We start from the raw sequence: 24,480 nt of genomic DNA, 5'->3' as shown, positions 1-24,480 counted from the left end.
CGTCATCTTTAGTCCCGAGAAAACACAGGAAAATCAGGCTGTCTCAAAAAGAGATACGTACCTGTATTATCTAAGAATTCGCGAACCCAAGCGACAGGGCGACAAGGATCGGCCCTGGCACGCCTCAGACCCTGCGGCCCTTTCTCGTCCTCGACTCCACCTTTCCGTCAAAATTCTTTGCAGAGTGGAGCCCGGCCGACCTATGCTCTGGACATCGCGGCATGGAGTCACAGTCGTTCCATGCCCGTCTGACTCTGTTCGCCGCCCATTCATTGGACGGAGCCATGTGGTTTGTGTTTGCGAGGTAGCTTGTGGACGGACTTTTTCACAAGGTGGCTTCCCTTCATCTACTCCCACCACATCCTGATTTAAATCTCGGGTTGATTCAAGACTGAGACAGGGCTTTGTGTCTGGTTTTAGCTGTGCAATTCTCCGCCGATTTCTCGTGTCCACAATTTCAAGATCGCCACTCACTGGTATGTACCTGTTCCGCCAGCCTGAGACATCAATTTCACCTTGAAAACAATCTACCTCGCTCATCTTCAACCCGATTCACTGCTTTCGGGTCTTGGACTGACGTGTGTCTAGTTCTGCTCAAAACAGGCAACATGGCGTCTCAAGAGAACCCCAACGCCCCGCCCGCGGCAGCAACCGATGCGGTGCTCGTTGTGTCCGAGGAGATGCCCGAGGGCACTCAGAAGGTGGAGGAGCTGGATTTTGACGACCTTGACGGGCCCATCACCGCCGAGAACCTTTTCAACGGCATGAAGTACATGGGCTTCCAGGCCTCGTCTCTTGGCGAGTCCATCCGGATCATCAACGACATGGTAGGCTGTCACGCCGTCTTGTTGTGATGCGACCCAGCTGACATGGGTGAAAGAGGGCATGGCGAGACCCCGAGACAGGGGATAAGACCACCATCTTTCTCGGCTACACGTCGAATATGATTTCATCCGGCATGAGAGGAGTTTTCCGATGGCTTGTAAAGCACAAGCACGTCTCTGCCATTGTGACAACGGCCGGTGGCGTCGAAGAGGACTTCATCAAGTGCCTGGGCGACACCTACATGTCCTCCTTTAGTGCACCCGGCGCCGACTTGCGCAAGAAGGGGCAGAACAGAATTGGCAACCTCGTCGTCCCAAACTCAAATTACCGCGCCTTCGAGGACTGGGTTGTGCCCATCTTTGACGCAATGTTGGAGGAGCAGGAGGCCAGCAAGGGTACCGACGATGAGATTAACTGGACACCATCTAAGATGATCCACCGTCTGGGCAAGGAAATCAACGACGCGCGCTCCGTCTACTACTGGGCGTGGAAGAATGACATCCCCGTCTTCTGCCCGGCACTTACCGACGGAAGCCTGGGAGACATGCTCTACTTCCACACGTTCAAGGCTTCGCCGAGACAGCTCAAGTGCGACATCGTCGAGGACATCCGCCGTATCAACACCATCTCGGTGCGTGCGAAGCGCGCTGGTATGATCATCCTCGGTGGCGGTGTCATCAAGCACCACATCGCAAACGCATGTTTAATGCGCAACGGCGCCGAGTCGGCCGTGTACATCAACACGGGCCAGGAGTTTGACGGAAGCGATGCCGGAGCCAGGCCGGACGAGGCCGTTTCTTGGGGAAAGATTAAGGTTAATGCAGATGCTGTCAAGGTATGCCGTATTGCAGAACTTTCGGAGACAAAGACAATGTTGACATTAAGGTATAGGTCTATGCAGATGCCACACTGGTGTTCCCATTTATCGTTGCAAACACTTTTGCCAAGGACCGTTCATAGAGGAAATAGACAAATCAATACCCCAAAAATAAGGCTTGTTTCGGCTTCGTGTTTCTTGCTTTGTTCTTCGTGCCAGTGGCTCATTTCATTACATCATTGAGGGCGGGCTAGAGCAGGGGCTTGGCTGTCTTTGTTCTCTGCTCTGGTTGTGATGGTGTTGGAGACCATGTTCAAGGATGCGGTCTTCGCGCCGACCTATCTCAGGGATTTCTTCGTTTTGTCCTTGCAGCAGGTCCCCATCCCGTATTTCTTGGCACGGGAGACAGCATCCCGGAATGTCGCATTTGCAACAGCAGTCAGGCTGGTCACACTGTTGTCGGCTTCTTGAGCGATTCGTCCTTCAACAGCGTTAGCTAACCTTTCAACCGAGTAAATTAAAAGAGTACCGGGCTCTTTCCAAGGGCTATCATTATTGGAAACTTACATGTCGCCTGTCTCGGTATGCAGTTGTGCATCGCTTGGCGGCCCATTCTCAGACTGTAGACTAGGCTCGTCAGCGTCCATGTATGCGCCATATTTTCCATCTTCCCAACTCTCGTCTGCTGACAAGGTAGCCTCCCGGTCTACACCCTCGAGTGGGATCTCCGCTTGAGCGTTGGCTACGCATGCAACCGAGGATCCGCTAGAGCCAATACTCTGGGCCTCAGAAAGACTGTCTGCTTCGTCAATGAACGATTGCCATAGTCGCCGAGCTTCGTCTTCCCTGGCCTGCAGCGTTCCTGCGGAATGGTCTTTGAGCAAGAGATCGATTATTTCTCTCGGACATGTTGTTATCTCTTCTTTGACGGAGATTCTGGTGTGTTTCGAGGCATAGCTTGGTAATGGGAGGTCGGATGCAGTCAAGCTGACTTTGAACAACATCAGGTTCAGTGCATCAACCTGGGTGTCGGTTATATGTTCAGATTTCTGCCGGGTTTCAGGGCCCTCGAGAGTCTCTTTCTTCAAGTGACTGATAGGCGAACCATCGTCGGAATCGTACAGTGGTCGTTTGCGCTTGGCGTTCTGAATAGGGTCACAAGACATCGGCACCCAATGGTTTCAACAAGTGAGGACTGGCAACAAACACGAGGCATAACGTTGAATTTGTTGTCTGGAAGACTAGCTGACTTTTTTGTTTGTGCGCTTTAAATAACAAGAAGAGTTTCCCAATAGATGGCCTACCTTTCTCGACTTCGACGATACCGGGTAGGCGTAAAGTGGTACTCGCCTGACGGATCGCGGACCAAAACGATGCCACAAGGTTAGCCAGTTCGTGTGAGTACCTATTAGGGTAAACGATATGATTCCTTTACATTTGCCATGGATGCTTTGATGGACGCCAAACGTTGCCAGAAGGCACGGCCGTGTAAGTGACAGCACTCGGCCGAGTCGGATTTCGGACTTTTTGGATACGATGATAGCGTCGCATGTTGGTGTAGATCGAGGTTGCATCAAACGGTTCAACGGTTCCCGATCATCTTGCAGTAGATCTAAGGTTATCAGCCGTTTCTCAGGCATTGGCTTGCGGTCGGAATTGTCCCGAATGGCTTGTAAGGAAACCCAGGAAAGCATCTTGAGAAGCTAGAGTTGCCTTCGCGGAAAGGCATGGAAACAGTTAATCGGTATGACGAAGGATCACGTGACTGTTATCGATAAGCGATTCGCGACGACGATCCTTCCAAGTCTCCTAGCTCGCCTTCGTTGGTAAACAGCTGCACCCACCCGATCTCACGTCGTAATCTTCTTCACACCAGCCTCACTCATCAATCTCGACATTGGAATCGAATATCGGGCTGGGGAGAGGTGTCATCTCGACCGATCAAGATGTCGTCCATCTACAATCTCGAGCCGCAGCCGACGGCCTCGGTAATCATGCACACGACGCAGGGCGACATCTCGGTTGAACTTTTCGCAAAGCAAACACCACTTACCTGCCGCAACTTCCTCCAACTGGCCCTCGACGGCTATTATGACAACACAATCTTCCACCGACTGGTGCCTGGCTTTATTCTGCAGGGAGGCGACCCGACTGGCACAGGCAATGGAGGAGAGTCGATCTACGACGGCGGCGGCTTCAGCGGCGAGCTCGACGCCTGGCCAATGGACCAGCGACGTGGAAACAACGCGGGTCCCACGGGTATCGGGTTCAAAGATGAGTTCCACTCACGATTGAAGTGGAATCGGCGCGGGCAGTTTGGCATGGCGAACGAGAGCAAACCCGACACGAACGGTAGTCAGTTCTTCTTTACGCTCGACAAGGCCGAGGAGCTCAACAACAAAAACACCCTGTTCGGTCGAGTCGCAGGCGATACGATTTACAACTTGGCGAAGATGGGCGAGTTGGAGGTCACACCTGGGACGGATCGACCGATGTATCCCGTGAAGATCACGAGCATTGAAATCCTCGTGAATCCCTTCGAGGACATGGTGAAGCGATCGAGGGTCGCGACCCAAGCACCAAAGACTGTGGTGGTCGAAAGAAAGAAGAAGAGGAAAGGGGGGAAACAACTACTGAGCTTTGGGGATGAGGAGGGGGATGCGGAGGAGGTTCCGGTTCTGAAAAAGACCAAGTTCGACACTAGGATCGTGATGGATACGCAGGAAGAGGAACCCGCCCAAACGAAAACCAAACCGAAAAAGGCCAAGACGAAAGAGAACAAGGTGGAATCAGCAGCCCCTCCTGCGAGACACGAACCCACTCCCGTTGAGGAAATAGCGGCGATACCGCCGAAGGAACGATTGTCACCGCCGAGGAAGAGTGACATTCCAATTCGGGTACCAGCGTCTCCATCGCCCGAACCCGAAGACCGGCCGCGCAAATCGAAGCTCGAGATGATGAACGATGAGATTAAAGCACTTAAGGCGGGAATGGTGCGGAGCAATCAGCCCGAGGAGGTCAAGGAAACCAAAAAGTCTGCTCTCGAGAGCATGATCCCAGAAACATCGATACGCGGCCGGAAGAGAAGGGGCGGGGGAAACACGAGCGCCCGCGAGGACCAACAAGCGCTGGATTTCATGAAGGCATTCAAGTCGAAGCTGGAGCAAGCTCCGGAGGAAAAGGACAGTGGGCCGGTATCTGTCGATCCGGAGGAGACCGGGGAGGAAAAACAAGGCGCGGAGGAGGAGGCGGAACTTTGTGATTTGCACTTCATCGCCGATTGCCAAAGCTGCAAGGCATGGGACCAAGCTGGACAGGAAGACAGCGACGATGAGGGATGGATGTCGCATGCACTCAGTTTCAAGGCAGATAAGCTGGGCAAGGACCTGAGCTACCGTAAGAAGGCCGAAGACGAGTTGGTTGTGATTGACCCCAGGGAAAAGGCCCGGACGCTCCAGGAAGAACGGAAGGCATCGCGAGAGGCCCGGAGCGGAAACTCCGGACGGGAATGGGACCAGGCACGGAATGCAAAGATGGCGAGAGCTTCGGCTCTTGCGGGCAGAGGAGCAAGGTAGAGGAGACAAGAACGGACGGGCCAAACGGGCCAAGCGACAAGGGTGCAATGCGACTCTGGGTTGCGCATTTGTCGAGGAAACCAATGATACCCCTGGAAGTCGTGTTGACGGGTTTTGAAAGTTCAGGGACGCGTTAGTAATTGGGTTCCGTGATGCTATTCAGACAATAATTGAATTGGGGCCGTGCCTTGGAGGCTGAGATCGAAAAATAAGCTAGGAATCGGGGGAAAATGACGTTACAAATGCAAAGGCTCCCCGCCGGCTCCACATGCCTCATCGCGATGGCCTCAGAGGGGAAATGGCCTGGGATGTGCTTCGCAGTTGTCACCACTGTCACCGCAAAGAAACGGCAGTTCGGCCGAGTCCAGACCCCATGTTTGGAGCAGCACTGGTGGAAACACAGCTGGTGCCAGCCTGTCGGATGGATCCCCCGGTCGAGGACACGCTGCAGACGGGCACGCTGACAGCTGGTGGCTCTTGCGCCTGGCTCATGCATATCCACTGCACAGCTATGCTGCACAATGCAAAGTTGACCACCCGTGAAGGGATAACGGGGTGGCCCGTCCTGCGTAAAGCGGTATCAGCACGTGATTTTGATGCCAAGCACACCGGTGAAGGCAGCAGCTGATTGGACCGGACGGTCTGTCCCGTGGCAAAGGGACCTCATCCCGACCAACTCGAGGGCCCTGAATGCCCACGGTGCCCAGGCGTGTGGTGCATGTTCTGTGAAGGGGGGGGAAACACTGCGTGGATGGGGCTCTTGCTTGTCCAGGGTCCCCACTTTGGGGGACCTCAGCCTTGAGTCCCTTGGAGAGCCGTCGTCTTGATAATGGGAGCATCATCCTCTCTTTTTCGGGTGTTCAGACGGTCTAGACAATTTCAGATCAATCTCTTTCGAATTTTTTACTCTGCCGTCAAGCCCTCATCGTTTTTTACCCTCTGCATGGGCATCCAGCTGTCTTGTGTCTCAATTGTTAGGCACTGATACAACCTCATTCCTGAAATCTTTTTTGCCAACCAAGACACCGCTCTGTCCTGCAGCAGCGTGCGTGCAGTCTTAGCTGCGCTCCCCCCACCAGGCCAGGTGTTAGAGGGGAGAGAAAAAAAAAAAGTACGGACGCGCTCCGCCGCCAACACCTCCCGTCCAGCACACTACTCCACGTTGCGCTGACTGAACTGGCGAGCGACTGGATGGGACTGGCGCCTAACGTCTTACCTCACGTTGACACCGACCTGACCTTACCTTAGGTCGCCTTACCTAAGGTCCCTTGGGTCAACACACATTCCGTCACCTCTCCGCCAAAAGAAGCGGACCTCCCATTCAGAGCTTTCGCAAAGTCCGCCGAGACCAAGACAATCCCATCCTTGCGCCGAAACTGACGACCGCCTTATCGCAACAAGGCCCCTTTGCCCGCCCGAACTTCGAACGATTGTCCTGCCGTTTCTCCCTCACAATACACTTCCTTTGCGAAAGACCGTCCCAGGCTCCCAGCGATTGACTCAGGTTCTGGCCTGCCTGCCTTTGACGACCGTGACACACCTTAAACCAACCCACCGCCGTCGTCATATATAGTGCCTGTGCGGTGCACCTCTGCCACGAGCTCCTGGAAACCCAGCGCGCCTGCCCGACCAGACCACGACGACGACAACAACGCCGCTCTTCCTTCGTTTCCCGCCAGAGCCGGCCTTGCGCATGCGACAAGCGCCCTTCCGCCTCTGCTGCACGATCCCGACCGATCCATCCGTCCTTGGTCCTGCAATCCAATAGCCTTCAGGAGAAGAAGGTTTGCTTCCACAACTCGACAAGGCTGTCAGGCAACCTGCACCCCGAAATTTACAATACAATCAACAACCGCGGCCCGCGACAAAAAAAACATCAAACGAGTTTCCGCTGTTGAGAAGGTCCCCGCAGCCGCCACTGTCCTCAACCCCCGAGGCTCTGCATATCACGGCGACTTGGTCCTTTTCTCGACGGCCCTCGCTCGCACCTTTGCGATACTTACATGTACATACCCATGTCTTCGAACCCCCGAAAGAGACCAGCTCCAGGAACATCACCAGCACCTGCCATGCCGATGCCAGCAGTTCAGCAGTCTTTTCCCAGCCCGACGGGCGATCAGTTTTTGCGATGGGGAGGAGCAGACGGGACCGCCCTTGTCGACGGAACCGCACCCCCAGCCGTGAATTCGTATGGCATTGTCCACGGCCAACAACAGCAATTCGTGCAGCCCACGCCGAGCCCCAACAATGCTCTTGCACGAAGACAGATGAACAGAGCGCTTGTGCCCACCGCTGCCAGGCCAAATTTCGATTCTGCCGCCGACCCCTGGTTCGTTGGTGACGACAACGCCCTTCTGCAACAGCAGCAGCAACAACCAAACGGCAACATGACTGCCACCGATAACATCGAGGCGCTGGAGGAGATGGCTCGCAAGGCCATGAGAGAGGCGCAGCAGAAGAGGAAGCAAATTCCGCCCTTCGTCCAGAAGCTCAGCAGGTCAGAGATTTCCGTGCCCCTCCCAAGCGATGCGATCAGCACGCTGAGTGTGGGGATTGTTTACCGTGTGACGTACTGACCTTTGCGTAGCTTTTTGGACGACGACAAGAACTCCGACCTGATTCGATGGTCCGAGAAGGGTGATTCGTTCATCGTTCTCGACGAGGACGAGTTCGCGAAGAAGCTCATTCCCGATCTGTTCAAGCACAACAACTACGCCTCATTTGTGCGACAACTCAACATGTACGGCTTCCACAAGCGCGTCGGCTTGTCGGACAACTCCATGCGCGCGAGCGAGCGGAAGAACAAGAGCCCCAGCGAGTACTCGAACCCGTTCTTCCGTCGCGGCCACCCGAATCTGCTGTGGCTCATCAACAAGCCCAAGAGCGGCAACAAGGGCAAGAAAGGCGCCAAGAATGTAGAGATCGAGGGCGACAGCGAGGAGGATGTTGTTATCGATGACGGGGTGACACAAGGACTCGGCGCCACCAGCGCTCCGTCTAGCAGAGCCCTCCCGCCTGCGGGGGACATGCCCATCCAGAAGAAAGAGATGGCCCTCATCCGCGAAGAGTTGGCCAAGCTGCGGGATCAGCAAAGGTTGATTATGTCGGCCATCCAGCGGATCCAGCAAGATAACTCGGCACTATATAATCAGGCCGTCGTCTTCCAGAGCCAGCACGATCGTCACCAAAATTCTATCAACGCCATCCTTAACTTTCTGGCCAACGTCTTTAGGAAGACGCTCGAAGATCAGGCAGGCGCTCAAAGCGTGAACGACTTGCTGGCGAGCATCATCCCCAATGCCAACAACAACAGCTCTGTGCCTCAGGGCAGTGTGGTGGACCTTGGAGACTACATCCAGTCGCAGTCTGCGGCGAATAACAACATGAACCTCGCGAAGCGCAGACAAGCGCTTCTGCCGCCAATTCCAAACGGCCGTGCCAACACAGTTTCTCCATCCCCAGCATCTAGCGCGCCCACGCCCCAGCCGTACAACAACCGTGAGATGGGCACAGTAACAGAGCTCTTCGACACGTCACCTGGAGACCATGCATCTTCCCCCAGCAACTACCTGGCTCAGGAGCTTGAGACCAACCCCCACGAGAGCATGATGAAGATCATCAACAACACCAACGCAAACCATGCAAACCAATCGTCCAACATTGACCTGCCCGAGGTCGTGAACAACACCCCTGTCACCATGAGCAATGACCAGCGCACCAAGATGCTCAACATCATGGCTGGCCGTTCCGCAACGCCCACCAGCAACACGCCAACAACAAGGCCCTCCGTCTCCGCTTCTCCCAGACCGCCGGCTCCATCTGTCAGCGCTACCACCGACGCCCCTTCCATGCCCGCCACGTCAGGTCTTTCACTCTCGCCCATCATGGGTTCAGCCGAACCTCCGCCTTCCCTGCAGCATATCCAATACAACCAAGCCGACTTGGCCGCTCTTCAGCGGATGCAAGAAGAGCAAGCTGCCAAGCTGGACCACCTTTCAAGCATGCTGGGCCCCTTGAGCCCCTCCGGTCGGATTCCTGGCATTGACGAGAACGGCAACATCAATCACCAGAACGGCTACTTTGGGTCTGACCTTGACATTGACCAGTTCCTCAACCAAGATGCTTTCCAAGGTGATGATGCCTTCCAAGGGGGCGTCTTCCAGGGAGATGGAACCGACTTCAACTTTTCCCTGGACGCTGCTACGCCCAACGGCGGTGTTGCGGCTGTCAATGCAGCCAACACTCCTAGTGAGAGCAGTGGAACGGAAGAAATCGCACGCGACGGCTTTGACCCGTACACTGGCAGTCCTGATCGTGGCACTAAAAGGCGGCGCGTCGGCTGAACGGCGAAGAGGCCAGGTTACCGGGGCCACGATTACCCATTGGCTTCAATTTATGACTTTCTTTCAAACAACACACCGGGAGCGGCTTGCTTTAATGACACAAAACGGCGGGAGGTCTCTTCTTTGCAGATTTTCAGGGAGGCGTGGTTCGATTGCTCTGGAGATCATGATATCCCAAATTGTGCTTTTTTTTTATCTTCTCTCTTGGTTGGGGGAGTGAAGACGACCGACTGGATGGAATGGGTTCTTTGCATCAAAGAGGTATGCGATGGAATTGCGTTCGCTCGGGAGCGTTTGCCAGCGTTGTGGAGGAATGGCTCCTCTTCTCAATATCAATATGAAACTTTCGTGGGGGGGAACAAGCGGGTTTCAAATCACACTGGACGTTAGACTAGACCGCCTTTTCAAAGAGCTTGAATGCTAGTCTTGATGAACACGTCTCGATGGCATGAGCTGATGATGTATGTGTGATTTTTGCGTCATGCTAATAGCCTTGGTTATCTACACCTCACCGACTGGACCGCTTCGGATGTTGTCCACTTTTTGGTAGTCACCGGGGACAAACCTTCAAAGGGATTATTCACGAGAGGTAGCCTGTATTGGGGCATTCACTTGATCTATTTTATTGCCATTTTCATGGCATGGGCACGGCGATGAAGAGGCTCTAATCAGAAGAGCATAACGCTCACAATTCTCGCCGAGAGTTCCCTTCATCTACACCAAAAAGACTTCCGTAAACTCGCCTCTTCTACCCACAAAACTCCCCAAGTTGTCCTTCAGAACCAAGCCGCGGCGGCATATACTGCCTGAGGACCAGCCTCCCCGCCCTCCCCGGAACCGCGCACCGTCCAGCCTTTCCTCTGCTCTTCCGCTCGCGCGAGGAGTTCTTCAAGACTACCTGCGCACGTGGATCCTCGCATGGATACCTAGGCACTTCCGCGAGTGATACCATCTCCGAGCTTTGGGGCCGTGGAGTGGGCGAGGGCGGCCGGCTAGCTTGAAGGGGTTGCGGCGTCAAAGGAGGTGGTGACGCCTGCGGCCGTGGTGCTGCTGAGACGCAAAGTCGCGAGGCCGTTTTGGAGCGCGTTGCACGGGGTGCAGATCGGGCACGAGGAGAGAATGAGGCTGTTGGCTAATCGAGGCTGGAACGACGAATATGGACCTTGGATGGGGACGGGAGAAAGCCGAGGGCTGAATAGGTGGTTGAGATGGAATTTGAGGGGGCTGCTGATAAGAAAGCTTTCATTTAGGACTGAGGGTGGACGAGCATTTGTTTTTTTTGATGACGGTAGGCCGTGCAAATGTTCTTCGAGTCTAGAATTTAATCTTGAGAAGGTCAGCGGCGGCTCAGCCGGCAGGGAGGGCAATAGCGTACGGGTATCATCGCAGTAAAATCAGCAGTCCGAAGCTACCTCAAACGCAGCGTCCCTCTTCAGCACATAGCAATTCCAGGTCGTGGTCAACCAGCAAGCGGGTTCGCGTGGATGGTGACACTCTCGATCTTCACCGGCTCCTTGGGTCGGTTCTTCCTGTCCACCTCGACGGCCTCAATCTTGGCGAGCGTGACCGTGCTGTCGTCACCAATGAGCCTGCCGAACACGGTGTTCAGCCCGTCCAGATGCGGCGCCTTGTCGAAGAGGATGAAGAACTGAGAGCCGTTGGTGCCGGGTCCCTTGTTGGCCATGGAGACGATGCCGCGCGAGGAGTGCTTCAGGGCCGGGCGGATCTCGTCCTCGAAGGCGCCGCCCCAGATGGAGCGGCCGCCCTTGGGGTTCTCGGGGGTCGGCTCGGCGGGGCCGCCGGTCTGGGCCATGAACTTTGGGATGAGTCGGTGGAAGGGGGAGGAGTCGTAGTAGTGCGAGGCGCAGAGGGCGAGGAAGTTCTGGCGGAGGAGGGTTCTCTGTTAGGGACCTGCTTTTTCCTGGAAAGGCGGCCGGCGAGATGGGGGAGCTTACCTCTGCTGTTCTTGGCACACTTTCGCAAAAGATTTCAATCTTCAGGTCGCCGTGTGTTGTGTGTAGTGTGACAGACATTTTGGCTGGAGGTTTCGTGCGAGGGAAGGCGATCGTGAAGCGCGTTCGTGATCGTGGTGTTGAAGGTGGATGGGAAAGTTGAGATCGAATTCGAAGGAAGCTTGGAGCTCCTGTTTGCGGGAGCGGTGCTATTGGACCGCTGTAGATCGGAGCGGGACCTGCTGTGGCGTCGGTGTAGTGGGCTCCGAGTGCCGATGCCAGCGGGTCTTTGCCCGACGCAAGGAGCCTGGAGCACCGGGAGATTGCCGAGTCTTTAAATGATCGTGGATCGAGAGCAACCAACAATCGAGGACTCTGGCTCAAACTTAAGTAGCACTCCTATCTGTCACATTTTTGTTTTCATTTACCCGCTGTCACTCATCGCAGTTGCAATTTTCTACTCTACCACGGCAGCACTTAGATGCTCTTTGTGAGCCTGCCGTGAGGAACAAAGTTGACTGTGACAGCTGGCGCTATCATTCAACCTTTTCTTCCTACGGTTATTGACTTGGGAGATGAACATGCCGACTTTGGTGTTCCTGAGGTTGTCCGCTCAGCTGTCAGACCAGTCAGATGATTGCCGAAGATGTTCGTCACTCGTGCCACACAACTGACCGATTTGCATGCATTGAGAAACACGACGTTTAAGATGAAGAGACGTTTGCGCACATGTTTCAATCATATACGCAGTCGTATCTTCACAGTTTCTGTGAGCAATTGAGAAGCTGATTGAAAGGGCCTCGTTAGCTATGAAAGTTGGAAACCAAAACACCAACTTTGAAATGCAAACCCCTTCTGAAAACCAATACCAGCATCCACATCAAGCTTGGTTGAGACCTTTTTTTTTTTCGTGAAGAAGATATAAGCAATTTCTAGATGTTCTACTATTTAGAATTGAACACCCCCCAGCTCGGATCTCTGAGCTTGCGGCACAGGCCGTGGGCAACTTGTGTTAAACAGAAACCTGCAAGATTTGAACGTCTATTACAAACCATCTCGTGACAGCGTTCAGACAAAACAATCCCCAGTGACGACAACGCCTTGGGGTTATTTCAACCTCATTCTTCCCCTGCATAAGCGCCGATATCGAAGCATCCAAGGCTCATACGTGAGGGGTCCACACATTCGATACGAATCTGAAAAAACCTACTACTTCTTGAAGCTGAGAGCCTTACAGCCACTCAACACGTTTTTGTTCAAGGATTCAACTGCGCCTCTTTCTCCAATACCAAGAGAAGCGAGCCAATATTCTCCGTGCATACGAACCAGCGGCTCTCCAGCTGCAGCCGCCGGCCGTCGATCTCCAACCACCGTACGCCACACCTATGGGAATCACACCTCAGGGCTCAGTAACGTCACATCCCAAGCTGCGAGGCTTTATTATGCGGAACATTTCCCACGTGAGTCGTACAGCCCTACGATTATCGTCCTCGTGGATCGGAGCGGTTGGCGGACCGTCGATCTACCCAAGATTTTCGCAAGGGCTTACTTTTCATCCTTGTCTTTGCCCTCATTCGGTGCTTCGGGGGAATTAAGATATATTGAATGACAAGACAAAATTATTCATAGCAAAGCCTACCGATGCTTCCCGGTCCATTTCTGTTTACAGACCGCTCAAGTCAGGCTGCGGGAATTCCTGGTTCCAGGTTTGCCAAACGGCGCAGCGAAAGCCAGCAGATCACGGGTAGGCGCATATTGGGCTGTTTGGACCTGGATACCAACAAATTTCCACCGAACGCCCGACTTTCTAGAACGCAAAGCATTTGCCCTTTTGGAAACATTCAAATCAGCTAAACTCGTTCCTTCAATCACTGCTGAGCATCTGGCCATGCTTCAGCTTTCATCCTGGTCTTATCCCTCCAGCATCGTCACAGGTCGCATGGCTGGCCCAGGGCATCACACCGCTGGTCGAAAATCGCTCAGCAATCCTCTCACGAGGAAGGGCACTCAATCGAGAGACATTCCATGCGAAGCCGATCCAGAGCCAGCAAAGCTGGAACAGGCCCAAATTGGCCGCCGGTGCTACCACGCTAACTCCAACCTAGAAATGCTCTCGCACGAGTCTTACAGTGTCTGTGGCCGTTCGCGTAAGGCCGAAAATCATTGGATCCAGCACTGTGATACCGTGGTCTGTGTTTCTTCATCCCCTCCAAGATCCCGACCCGTTCGTGGCACCTCAAAATCATTCGTCCACGCGGGGAGGCAATCCCGTATAAGCTTAGTGAGAAACGTTTACGGGCCAAGATTCCTAAAAGGCTCTGCTCAAATGTCGTCGGGCAAAGAAAGGTCTGTTGAGTGAGCCTCCGACTGGTTGGAATTCGACTCTGTTTCTCCCGCCGTGCCTCCTGTTGAGTTCGTGCGAAGTAAGGCCGTTCGTGACACAGGAGCCTTGCGAGCGCAGGCCCATCCAGAGATTCTACAGGCTCTTGCAAGATCAGCTTTGAAATGAGATGAGCAAGGCTCCTCGGGTGTATCTGAACAAAAAGTCCAAATTCTTGGATATAGGTTCTTCACGATACGAGCTGGTGAAAGCTGAAGAGGAGGTATTCCGGTTTCCCGAAGCTTGGTCTCTTCGAGTTCAGAACCAGACCGTGCGAAGTTCTCAGCTTGGTTAGTTCCAAGACTCGAATTCCAGGGAAAGCAGGCATCCTTGGGTTTTTCTGCAAGCCAACGGGCATCTACATATCTGCTTGTTGCGGTGGGAATCTCACTTCCGTAGTCCCCTTTCCCTACGTCAAGATGTGAGCCCGCGCGGAACTCATCCATTATGTGCATATCCTCACGGCCAGTCGGGTGCGTGCAGTTCTCTTGTCCCCAACCTTCTGAGAGCTGTGTGACTGGCGCGCCATACGAGGCCATTGCGACCCGCGGGCAGACACAGCAGTGTAGCCACCCCGTGCCTGCTTGGATGACCACCATCCCATTGTCCACCTTTTCAGGCAGCCAAGTCTTCCGTGGGAGAGACGGCCGGCTCGCGTTTGGCATCAGTATATAGCAACGGGGGCGGCGTTTGCAAGGACTCCCCACTACTCATCAAGTTTTGCCCCCGAATGCTATCAATAGTGCTCGTCAAAAGTGAAAGAGCATCCGCCAGCCCCCTCTCAGCTCACACCGACTCTTTCTCCACGATCCAGTCGCTGACTTTACGAAAGCCGCGTGTACACCGACTCAGCTTACAATATCTACATCGTCGCACTCACCTGAGGGAAACGCCGAACCTGAAGTGTCTTGCTTCACAGCCGCCGCCGGCGTAGGCCGGCTCGCCTAGCCATGACGGCTTCGGAGGGGAGTGGCTGCTATCCTGCAGTCCGGGCAAGGGAATGGGGGAAAATAGCTTCCAATGTTCCAGATCCGCCTCAATGCATCGATAATTGCGGTCGAAAGTTCCTTGAGAAACTGGTACCGGGCTTCAGAGATTCGAAATGGACCGAGGCCTGCGGGATTCTCTCACAGACTGAGAACACGAAGCAGCTGTGGGATCTTTATTGCTGCAACTCGTCGATTTGCGGGGTGTTCCCGTCCATGGGGCAGGATCGTGAGTAGAGCTTTCTGTCAATAACATCGGGCTATCGTCTGACAGCTTGTTAGCTGGTGTTAATTACATCGTCAATACCTGTCATAAGTGAGTCGCTCCACCCCATCAATGTCAGCTGTGTTGTTGACCTTGGTCCATAGCAACGGCATTCGAACAGTTCAAGATCCGGGGCCGCCTCCTTTAGAATACGACTGTTCGGCCGTCATCAATTACGCAGAGTGTTCAAAGCCTTTCTTTCAGAGCGATTCAAGACCGTCCACCTCAGAGGAGGGATTTTGGGCCACAAGTGCCATTGTTGCGAAGCCCTCCTCAACGTCGACAACGGCCATGGTATCAACATCTTCCAGTCACTCAGCACTAACATCTGGCGCATCAACTTCAAATCAATCGCATGGGAAACGACCTAGCGGCAGTCTTCCCCTAGGCTCAAAGATAGCTATTGGAATATCTTGTGGCATCGTCTTAATTGCGATCATAGCAATTGCGATATGTATCTGGCGACGCCGGCCCCGCCGTGGCTACACTCAGAGCATCAAGAACGAAATCAAGCACCCCTCACTTCCTCAAGCCAGCTCACCCACGCCCCTGATATCTTCAGAAGACTCAACGCACGACGGTACACATCATACGACACTTACACCACCGCCCCGACTGAAAGAACGGAATCTGCTTCCTTCATTGATCAGCACGACAACATCAGAAGCGGGAGGCTCTTTCCCAGGAACTCCAGTCAGTTATCATGGCCCAGGCGGCTTTCCGCAGTCTCCTTTTGCCGATCCGGTGAGCGCCAGGCTCGCACAGAAAGGATACCGTTCATCGAAACCTCCCGTCTCTCCGCTGTCGAGCAGCTTCCATGGAAAGTCTATCAAAACGGTGAGCATAGGCAGCGCAGCCAGCAACCGCACGACAACGACCGTCTCCAACATCTCCAGCGCGTTCCCTTACCCGTCACCATCGCGACCTCCCCGTCCGCATGACACTCCTCTGCGCATACCAGACCTTGTATGTCCCGGTCCGCCTCCTACTCGAGCGCTTCCGCCGCCACCGCCACCCGTAAGCCCAGTCAGTCCCATCAGTCCCGTCAGCCCAACTGCGCTATTCAGACAGCAGTCAATAGACGTCGGGCATAACGTAAGTCTGGCCCTCGCAGCCGGGTTCATACCGCCACGGAACCCCGCCAGAGGCGTCGTCTTGGGGAAGGATTCGAAGGACTTTTGTGACTTGACAGAACGATGTGCTAGAGAGTCCAGAGACCGGGACAGCTGGGGGAGTTGGAGTTTCGGCGGCGGTGTTACCAGTATTGGCACGAGCTCGGTCCAAAGAGGAGGAGCGGCGAGGGTGAATAGTCCTGTGTTAGAAGAAGCCGACCTCGAAAGAATGGGCGGAAAATATTGAGCGGTTTCATTTATTCTGTTTGTATGATAGAAAAGGAGGATACGAATTGTCTTTACTAGCGTTGTTGGAATATGAATATGGGTTGGCGGTGCACTCTTGGTTCAGTCCGGATCGGCTGGCTGGCCGGCCAAGGAAAGTTCCTTTGTTTGGCGTTGCCCAAGGGCGTTATATACATACAGACATGGCTTTTTGTGGGCGTTGACGATGGGGAGCGCACATGAGTTGATGAGCAGATGCTGTGGATGGTTACATGAGAGTGGTGATAGGAGGCGCAGATGTTGATATCAACGTTTTCCCTCGATGGAGTTGCGGAAAATCTAGTAATGACATTCCTTTAGTGATAAGACCGCAAATCACCTTTTGTTGTTGATCTTAAGCGTACTGTTCTCCGCAAACTACTCTCTGAACGATTGGCGGACACAGTTGAGAGCCACCCTTCATATACATCTCTGGCTTCACAAACCACCACATACGACCATACCCATCGGAGAACACGGGATCCCGTCCGCTCTCCCATAGTTAAGCTGATGAGGGCTGGAGTAGTAGTCGGGTCGGTGACGACCGGCGAATGCCCGGTGTTGTATGTTTTTTGGTGATGTTTTTGCCCCTCTGTGGAGCTCACTTATACTGAGATGAAGCTCACGATAGCCACGAGTTGTGTCCACACGAACATCATATGGGCTTTCAGAAGTGGTACCTAACTGATACTCTGATTTTAAGAGCTGCTAAATGTATGTTTCTCTTTGTTTCTCTTTATTTACCCTCTCTTCTTGCTATTCGGATGTTTGGTGGTGGCTTTGATATGGAGACCATATCATCAAATACGTCCTTAGCCTCAACGTCTCTGTGTTCACCAGCCTCAATTGTACAACAAAACTGAACCGCTGCTACTTTCACGCATGATGCACAACTCTCATTCGATTCAAGCAGGAAAGTCTGCGTAGCATTGCAAACACGCTCACAGGGTCGTCGTTCACCTCCTGCGATGGCGAAACCATCGTCGGAATACAACAATGATTACATTGCATACTCAGTAACACGATATAATGATAATACAGCCACTAAGTTTCGAATTGAAATAAGCTCCCATTGCCTTACGGTTCGATTGAGGGCTGGAACATCGCCATCGAGAGCATCAGCGGCGACAAAAGTTCCGAACCAAGATTTCTCTTGCCCCTGAATGCCCTCACCACCGATTCCAAATCGCCAATTCATGATCAATCACATCTGAATGCCTTATAGTCCATCGCTATATCATCGTCCGCCGTTTCAAGGAAGGAGGGGGATATTCACCACGTGACATCAGCTAACTGCCGGCGTCTGCAGCCAAGGCAAGCGAAGACGACACCGAAACTGAGGAGAACGCCTCACAGACACACACCTTCTCGTCGTCGTGCATCTGTCTTTCTGCCGTCAACATCTTCCCCGAACCACCATGTAACCTATATCTTTTCTTCTCTTCGTCGCCAGAGATCTTGTGCATTACCCAAGCTGAGCCTGTTTCATCCTGAGGATGACGGAAACCCTCGCCGAATGACCCCGATCAGGATTGGGCGACAAAAACAAGCCCATCAGCGAGTTTGGGACCACCGTTGGAACGGATGTATCGGTACAAACGGTTACTTCCTCGCCAGACGAGAGACATCGCAGCTGGTTGCCTTGCTTTTTTCCTCGTCCATATCGTCTCTTCTCACTTTCTCGTGTAGGCAAGAGACAAGTGACAGGTCAGCAGGCGAGAAGAGACATGAGCAAGACAAATCAACTAATATCAAGCGGCTTTAAAAAGTCTCGCCCCGCGCAGGCTTACAGGAAAAAGCAAACATGTTGCAAGCAAACACCACCTGGACCGGCCTTTTATCACGACACAGTGTCGATTGAGAAAGCTACATACGGGCATGCTTGCTTTTTCTCTCAACACCAACCACCAGGGCCGCAAACGAACAACGACCCCCGGCCTGTCAGATTCCCCAATGATACGATCCCGCCTGGCTCCAGCCCGTTGGCAACGGTTTTTCGCCAGTGGTGTATGTGAGACCACCCTGTCCGGACCCGTCCGGGAGCCGTTCCCCGTGGTGATCCAACCTACGGCGTTGGTGATAACGTCGGGGGCGTGAACCTGGACCGGGCCCGGCGTCTCGTCGTTCGGCGGGATCACACCTCCCTTGCATTGCGCAACCCGTCAAACCTGCCTATGAGCGGCACGGCCGTCCTGTCTGAGGAGGTGCGGTTGATCGACTAGCCCCATCGACAAGGGTTCATGACAAGCAAACATGGTCATCACAGAATTTCTATCATCTTGACAGAAGAAGTGTTGTTGTTTTTTCTCAGTCAGGAAACCCACAAATCGCATCTCGACTCACGTTGCGCGGCTGGAACCCGTCCGATGCCCGTCTCTCAGAGTTGCTTTATGCAACAGCCGTAAGATTGGCCCCGATCGTCAATCTGGGGACTCTGGGACGATGATCTGGCAGAATTCCCAACCCAAAGGAACCGTACCGCACGCTGGCATCCACCCCCGCCCGCATAGCACGTTGACGATCCCATCGGTGGATCTGAAGAGGAGCATAATTGCTTTTTTCTTTCTTTTCTCAGGTTCTCAGGTCAGGCCGTCAAGGGTTCCCGGAAGCGAGGGGGCCAATCTGATGAAAAAAGGTTTTCGTCAGTTATCATATTCTCCGAACAGCTTCATTCGACCTCCCTCCCCCTCCCACTGGCTCCCAGGCACTGGAAGCCCACATCGTCAACCACCAGAAAAATAGGAGAGACAACAATCTCACATTTCTTCCCCCTTGCGAACCCTGGAAATCGCACATGGTCACGAGCAGCTGGCAATTTTCAGCTTAAGCGATCTTGCCACCTGAGGTAAAACACTACCCACAACAAGTCACGATATATGACGAAGTTAGAGAAAAAGGAGGCACCGAGGCAGGCAGTCCTGCATCACCATCCCTTGAAAAAGTGGCTAATGGCCGTGGCCCTGCAAGATCCTGCACCAAGATCTGCCTCAGACGCTCCGCAGCCCTGCCGTTCACCATGGCAGTGCCAGCGCAGCTGAGATTTGCTTCTCCCTGCAAGGAGCAATGAATCGTTCGATGCCCGTCTCACCGCCCTTGCGACGATTCTCGATTCACGACGATGAGATGACCCGACGATACGGCGGCTAGAGCGCCGCCCTGGATCTGCGTCATACACCAGAGACATTCTGGGGATCTTGCTTTTGGTGAGACCGAATTCGGCGGAATTCGTATGGTACCGAGCAAGACTCTGGTTTAAGTCATGTTATCACTAGGGAGTTTCACCGACTCGGCGGGCAGGGAGGGAGTGAGTGCTTGAAGACAAGTCGCTGCTGCTCGCATGCCGGATTACGAAAATTCAGTTATCACATCTCATGAAGACTTGGGTTCAATACGACAAAGAAAAAAACTTTGAACGCGACATCGCGACGCGCACAACCACAATCTTTCAATTTCGCCAGGATGTAAGTGCAGGGGGAAGACGGGATCAGCAGCGAGTCTTCCGCAGCAAGCATCAATAATCGAGATGGCCTGAGAGATAGTCACAACCGCTTCACGAGAACAACAAGAGCCCTTGGCACATGATAGTTCAGAACTCGTCACCCGAGAATCTCGGGTCGATGACTCGCAATCGTTGCTTTGCCCGCGCTCGTGCGATCATCGTAGCATGCTAGCATGCGCGCCCCCCACGAAGAGCCCCGGGAGATCGTTGGAGATCATCTCCAAGAACCGCCGCACCTGGAGCGGCGCTTCCAGAGCGTGCACGCATCACCGCGTGACCTCTCTCTCGAACACCCCCCTCGCCCCAGCCTCCCACAACTCTAGCAACCGCGTGCGCATCTACGAGATCAGCCGACTCCATCGAGCGACGTCAACCGATCTCGGCCGCGTTGACAGTGGAGACCGGCATCTTCACTGATGACGATCGGCACGCTCCGGCTCGGCAACCACGGCGTGAAGTCGGTCTTGGCTCGATCCGCCCGTCCGCCCGGCCGAAGCCAGCCGGAGACCCCACCGTGCAAGCACAGCAAAGCAAAGCAAGCAGCGTTGTTATCCGGTGTTTGATGTTGTACAGGACACATGCTTGCCCACTGACCCATCTGTGCTCTCGCAGCTTGCTTGCTTGCTTGCTTGCGTCCGCGGGTTACTCCAGCAAATCCATCTTTTTCCCGCCCGTACGGGTTGTTGACCACGAGTTGGTCCAGTCTTCGGTGGATTCGGGAGATCGGAAACCTAGCGGACCTGGGAAGAAATCCCCCCGCCCCCATCCTCCGACTTGAGATGAAGCTGTCTCACGGTGCATCTCAGACCCGAGTTGTTGCATTAGTTGGTAGGAAGGGCCAGCTGGCTGGTCCAGCCCATTCTTCGTTCCCGCATCCCTCCCCAAAAGCAAATCATCGGCTTAAACTTGATGACAGAAGCCGTCAAACGAACGTTTGCCATGCAAACCCACCGACAAGCTTCGGATACGGATACACTGCCACGAACACAGCCAATGGAATTAGGGAGGTTCCCTGACGTGGTTTAGAGGAGGGGGGATGTGATGCCAAGCCGTCGCAGCACATGAACCTCAACAGCAGCTACTGCGTTGGATGGAGGCTGTTTAGTCTGTATGGGATGGGGAAGAAACCAGAACTGGGGCTGATGAACCAAGATCTGGCACCGGAAAGCAAGCCGCCACAGCAAAGATTGTGTGTGATGTCGTTTTTGGAGGTGTTCGACCTGAGACAACGCCCGTCCGAAACGGCCTAGCATGGCTGTTGTGTGGTCGTCAACGGTGGCTGCCACAATAACTTTGTCATGGTTTCCTGTCTTAGTGGTGCTCCTTCGGTCATGGCTTGCGAGGAGGAGACCCAACTCAGCATCCAGGAAAACAACGTTCACATTGGGAAAAGCCAGGTTAGCAAGCCAGCCAGCAAGCCGGCCGGCGTGGTCGCCACCCCTTACTCAGACTAGTGGGTGGGATTTTCTGTGGATTATTGAGATTTGATGGCGATGAGCGACGTTGGAGATGACGCAGGGCGCAACACCGGTCACTTGACGCGGTTATGCCATTGGAACCAGGCATGTTGCTTAGCAGAGGTTGCGGACAAAGTTCAGCGTTGTTGCCCTCATCTTTCATGGGCTCCCCTGGCAGGACTAGCCTGGATGAGCTTATGCTGTCGACACGTCGACGGCCCCGCGGAGAAGGAAGAGGATCTGCGTCCGTCCTGGTTGGGTTTAAGTCGTCCGCAAAGTAGTACGTAAGACTTGCAACTCCTCGATCCAAGGTCGTCCAATACTCGGCCGAGAAACACCATCCAGTTGCAAGCAAGCTTTCGTTGTTCGGGGTTCCAAGGACGACGACGATGAGTTGGGTGTGAGTCCGGTAAATCTTGGGTACGGAGACCGGCTTCCTCCTGGTCTTGGCGACGATGATGATGTTGGCTCAGGTTTTCCGGGCTGGCGAGGCGAGGCGAGGCGAGGCGAGGCGCGGGAACAATCAGCCAGGCGGTAGGCGTGCACTAGTTAAGGTAGGTAAAAGGTAGGTAGGTAAGGTAGGTAAGGAAGGGCAGGTTAAAAAGCTGCCTCCGACATGGAGGTGGAGGAGGAGGAAGGGCGGAAGGTTGAGGCAGGTAAGGTAGGTATGGTAGGTAATGGTAAGGATAGGTAGCAGAAAGAGGCACGTAATATGGAAGGAAGTACTAAAAGCAGACGGGAAAGGGTAGGTATGGAAGGTCGCAGCAAGCAGAGCAGAACGGGCAGCAAAGCAGGGCAGGTAGCGCGAGAGGGGTCAGTGATGCGCGCAACGGGGGGGGGGGGGGTAGAGAGCGACTGCTCAGTGGTCTGGCGACGCAAAAGTCTGGGCCACCTTGGCCAGGGTCGGGTCGGATCAGGACCAGTGGGGAGGGTGACGGTGAGCGCTCACTCTCGCGCGCCAGCCAGCCCAGCCCAGCCAGTCAGTCAGTCCCGCTCTTCTGTGCTGTTCTGTTCACTGTCCAGTCCAGCCAGCTCAGACCAGTCGCGATATGTCTGAAAACTATTCAGCCCCTCTGTTGTATCTCTGTCTGTCCCCAGATGCCGTGAGTACAGATTGTCAGTGTGCAGCAAAACAGCTGTGAGTGATGAGCGCAGCAGTCCAGTCCAGTTCAGTTCAGTTCAGTCCGGTCCAGTCAGGTCAGGTCAGGCCTGGTCAGTCCCCGGTATGCAGTCGGGTCGAGTTCGTGCAAAAGACGGGCACATACGACAGGCAAGCTTCAGTCAGGGCACCCCGTCAGGTCAGCACAAACCTCGCACTTTTTTTTCCCTCCTCCTCCTCCTCCTCCTCTTCTCCTCCTCTTCTCCCGTCCATCACCCCGGCCCCTCGCGTTGCCGGCCTCTCATCATGGGTATCTGTCGCACCGGCGGAGCAGCGCAGCGCGGCGCGGCGCGGCGCGGCGCGGCGCAGACCACATCAACAAGACAGGTAGATGCACCTCACCGCGCTGCTGCTGCGCATCATCAGCCCTGGCAGAGTGTTGCGGTGGCGGCAACAGCTGGCGACCCGTAACGCTTCAATCTCCTCCAATGGCCGGCCCTGTGTGCAACCGCAGCGCATGCGCCCAATCCAGTGACAGATCCCCGTCGGGTATCTGTTCCGCTGGGGCCTTGCTGTCTGTTCCTCACTCTTCTTCTTCTGTTCTGCTTGTTCGCTGCCGTAGCGTCTTCCAGCGCCATCTTGTTTCCTGCTTGATGCATGCTTCCCAGATGTCCGGAAGTGAGACAGTCTGCGCGGCGCGGTCCTGGGCAGAAAGCACTGACTACTGATGCCGCTGCTCCTTGTGCCGATTGGGACTGGACTGAACTGAATTGACTGCACTCGACTGCACTCGACGGCTCAAACTGGTCTGGTCTGGCTGGAGGAGCCCCCATCCATCCATCCATCCAACTGGCCCCCCGTACTCCGCCCCGCAGCGACGCGCAGGGAAGGACGTGCGGCATCGGGCACAGTTTTAGACAGGATAGAGGGGTAACAACTTGGCAGGCGGAGTGTGGTAAGGTAAGGAAAGGCAGGGTAATGTCCTGTGTAAATGAAGCTCGGGACGCCAACTGGCGTCCGTATTGAGATGATGACAACCAACAATCTCGACGGTACCCACCCGTCAAATAATGGAAATCAAACAACACGGAACCTTCTTGGTCGCTGCGAATAAAAGAGATGGAAAAAAATTACAAGGAGACCATAAACACACTTACTGGGGAGTTTCGGTGGTGATGATGGGCTTCAAGCCCTCCTTCTTGCGCTTCTTGGCGACCGTCGAGTTGCCATTGGCATTCGCGCTGGCACTGGCGTTGACGTTGGCAGCCGCGGGCTGCAGAGGCTGTTGCGCAAGCGGCTCCGAAGCTTGTTGGGTGCCGTTCATGATGGGCAGTGGAATGTGCGATGCGGTATGTAAAGTATCGTCCAGGAGGGTGAGTGTGGGGGACAGACAGAATGGGGGTCACGGCCGACCGTTCCAGATGGGCGAGGCGTGGTCAGGAGAGCGCACCGCCGGTGGCCTTGGATTGGCGATGTTCCGTCTGTGGTGACCAGCCCAAGCTCGATACCCGATTGTAGCGCAGCGAGGACGGGCGGCTGCGCGTGCGTGCGTGCGTGCGTGCGTGCGTGTGTCAATTGTCGGCCTCGTCCAAGGCAATTGGTCTTGCAGCCCGAAGGGGCTTGTCTGGTTCGGAGTGGTATCGCGGGATTTTCAAAGTCGTACAGGTGGTCGCGCGTTCGGGCAGCTGGCGCAGAGCAAGAGATCTGTTGAAAGTAGGGGCGGCAGAGGTCAATCGAGGACGTGAGATGGCAGGCGAAGCGGCAGTCGGAAGTGCGTGAAGAAAAAGATGGCGAGGTGGAGCTCTTGTCAGAGGAGATGTGAAGGCGGATACGGGAGGAGAGAGCGATAGAAGTCAATGGCGAATGAAGCTGGCGATGGAAGCGTGGCGACCGGATCCACGGAGTT

At 54.5% G+C, this 24,480-nt stretch overlaps 4 protein-coding genes across 4 annotated transcripts; 3 read left to right on the top strand and 1 right to left on the bottom strand.

Annotated features, from left to right (window-relative positions):
• Positions 1-608: 608 nt before the first annotated feature.
• On the top strand, positions 609-1,785 carry DYS1 (Deoxyhypusine synthase; the record flags this gene model as incomplete). The annotated part of the gene is made up of 3 exons (XM_053176319.1): positions 609-827; positions 881-1,660; positions 1,717-1,785. The coding sequence occupies 3 exons, from the start codon at positions 609-611 to the stop codon at positions 1,783-1,785; spliced, it is 1,068 nt and encodes a 355-aa protein (XP_053039668.1).
• Positions 1,786-3,588: 1,803 nt separating this feature from the next.
• CWC27 (Peptidyl-prolyl isomerase cwc27) lies at positions 3,589-5,217 on the top strand (the record flags this gene model as incomplete). The annotated part of the gene is made up of 1 exon (XM_053176318.1): positions 3,589-5,217. The coding sequence occupies one exon, from the start codon at positions 3,589-3,591 to the stop codon at positions 5,215-5,217; it is 1,629 nt and encodes a 542-aa protein (XP_053039667.1).
• Positions 5,218-7,286: 2,069 nt separating this feature from the next.
• Positions 7,287-9,560, top strand: COL26b_003420 (uncharacterized protein; the record flags this gene model as incomplete). The annotated part of the gene is made up of 2 exons (XM_053176317.1): positions 7,287-7,714; positions 7,805-9,560. 2 exons carry the CDS (start codon positions 7,287-7,289, stop codon positions 9,558-9,560), a joined length of 2,184 nt encoding a protein of 727 aa, XP_053039666.1.
• Positions 9,561-11,019: 1,459 nt separating this feature from the next.
• On the bottom strand, positions 11,020-11,593 carry CYP10 (Peptidyl-prolyl cis-trans isomerase cyp10; the record flags this gene model as incomplete). Its single annotated transcript, XM_053176316.1, has 2 exons — positions 11,020-11,442; positions 11,516-11,593. 2 exons carry the CDS (start codon positions 11,591-11,593, stop codon positions 11,020-11,022), a joined length of 501 nt encoding a protein of 166 aa, XP_053039665.1.
• Positions 11,594-24,480: the final 12,887 nt, after the last annotated feature.

The sequence above is a fragment of the Colletotrichum chrysophilum genome, assembly GCF_026319265.1.
Source record: "Colletotrichum chrysophilum strain AFK26 chromosome Unknown scaffold_19, whole genome shotgun sequence".
NCBI classification, from domain to species: domain Eukaryota; kingdom Fungi; phylum Ascomycota; class Sordariomycetes; order Glomerellales; family Glomerellaceae; genus Colletotrichum; species Colletotrichum chrysophilum.
Note: the sequence above shows the minus strand (reverse complement) of the source record. Positions and strands in the feature narration are given on the sequence as shown.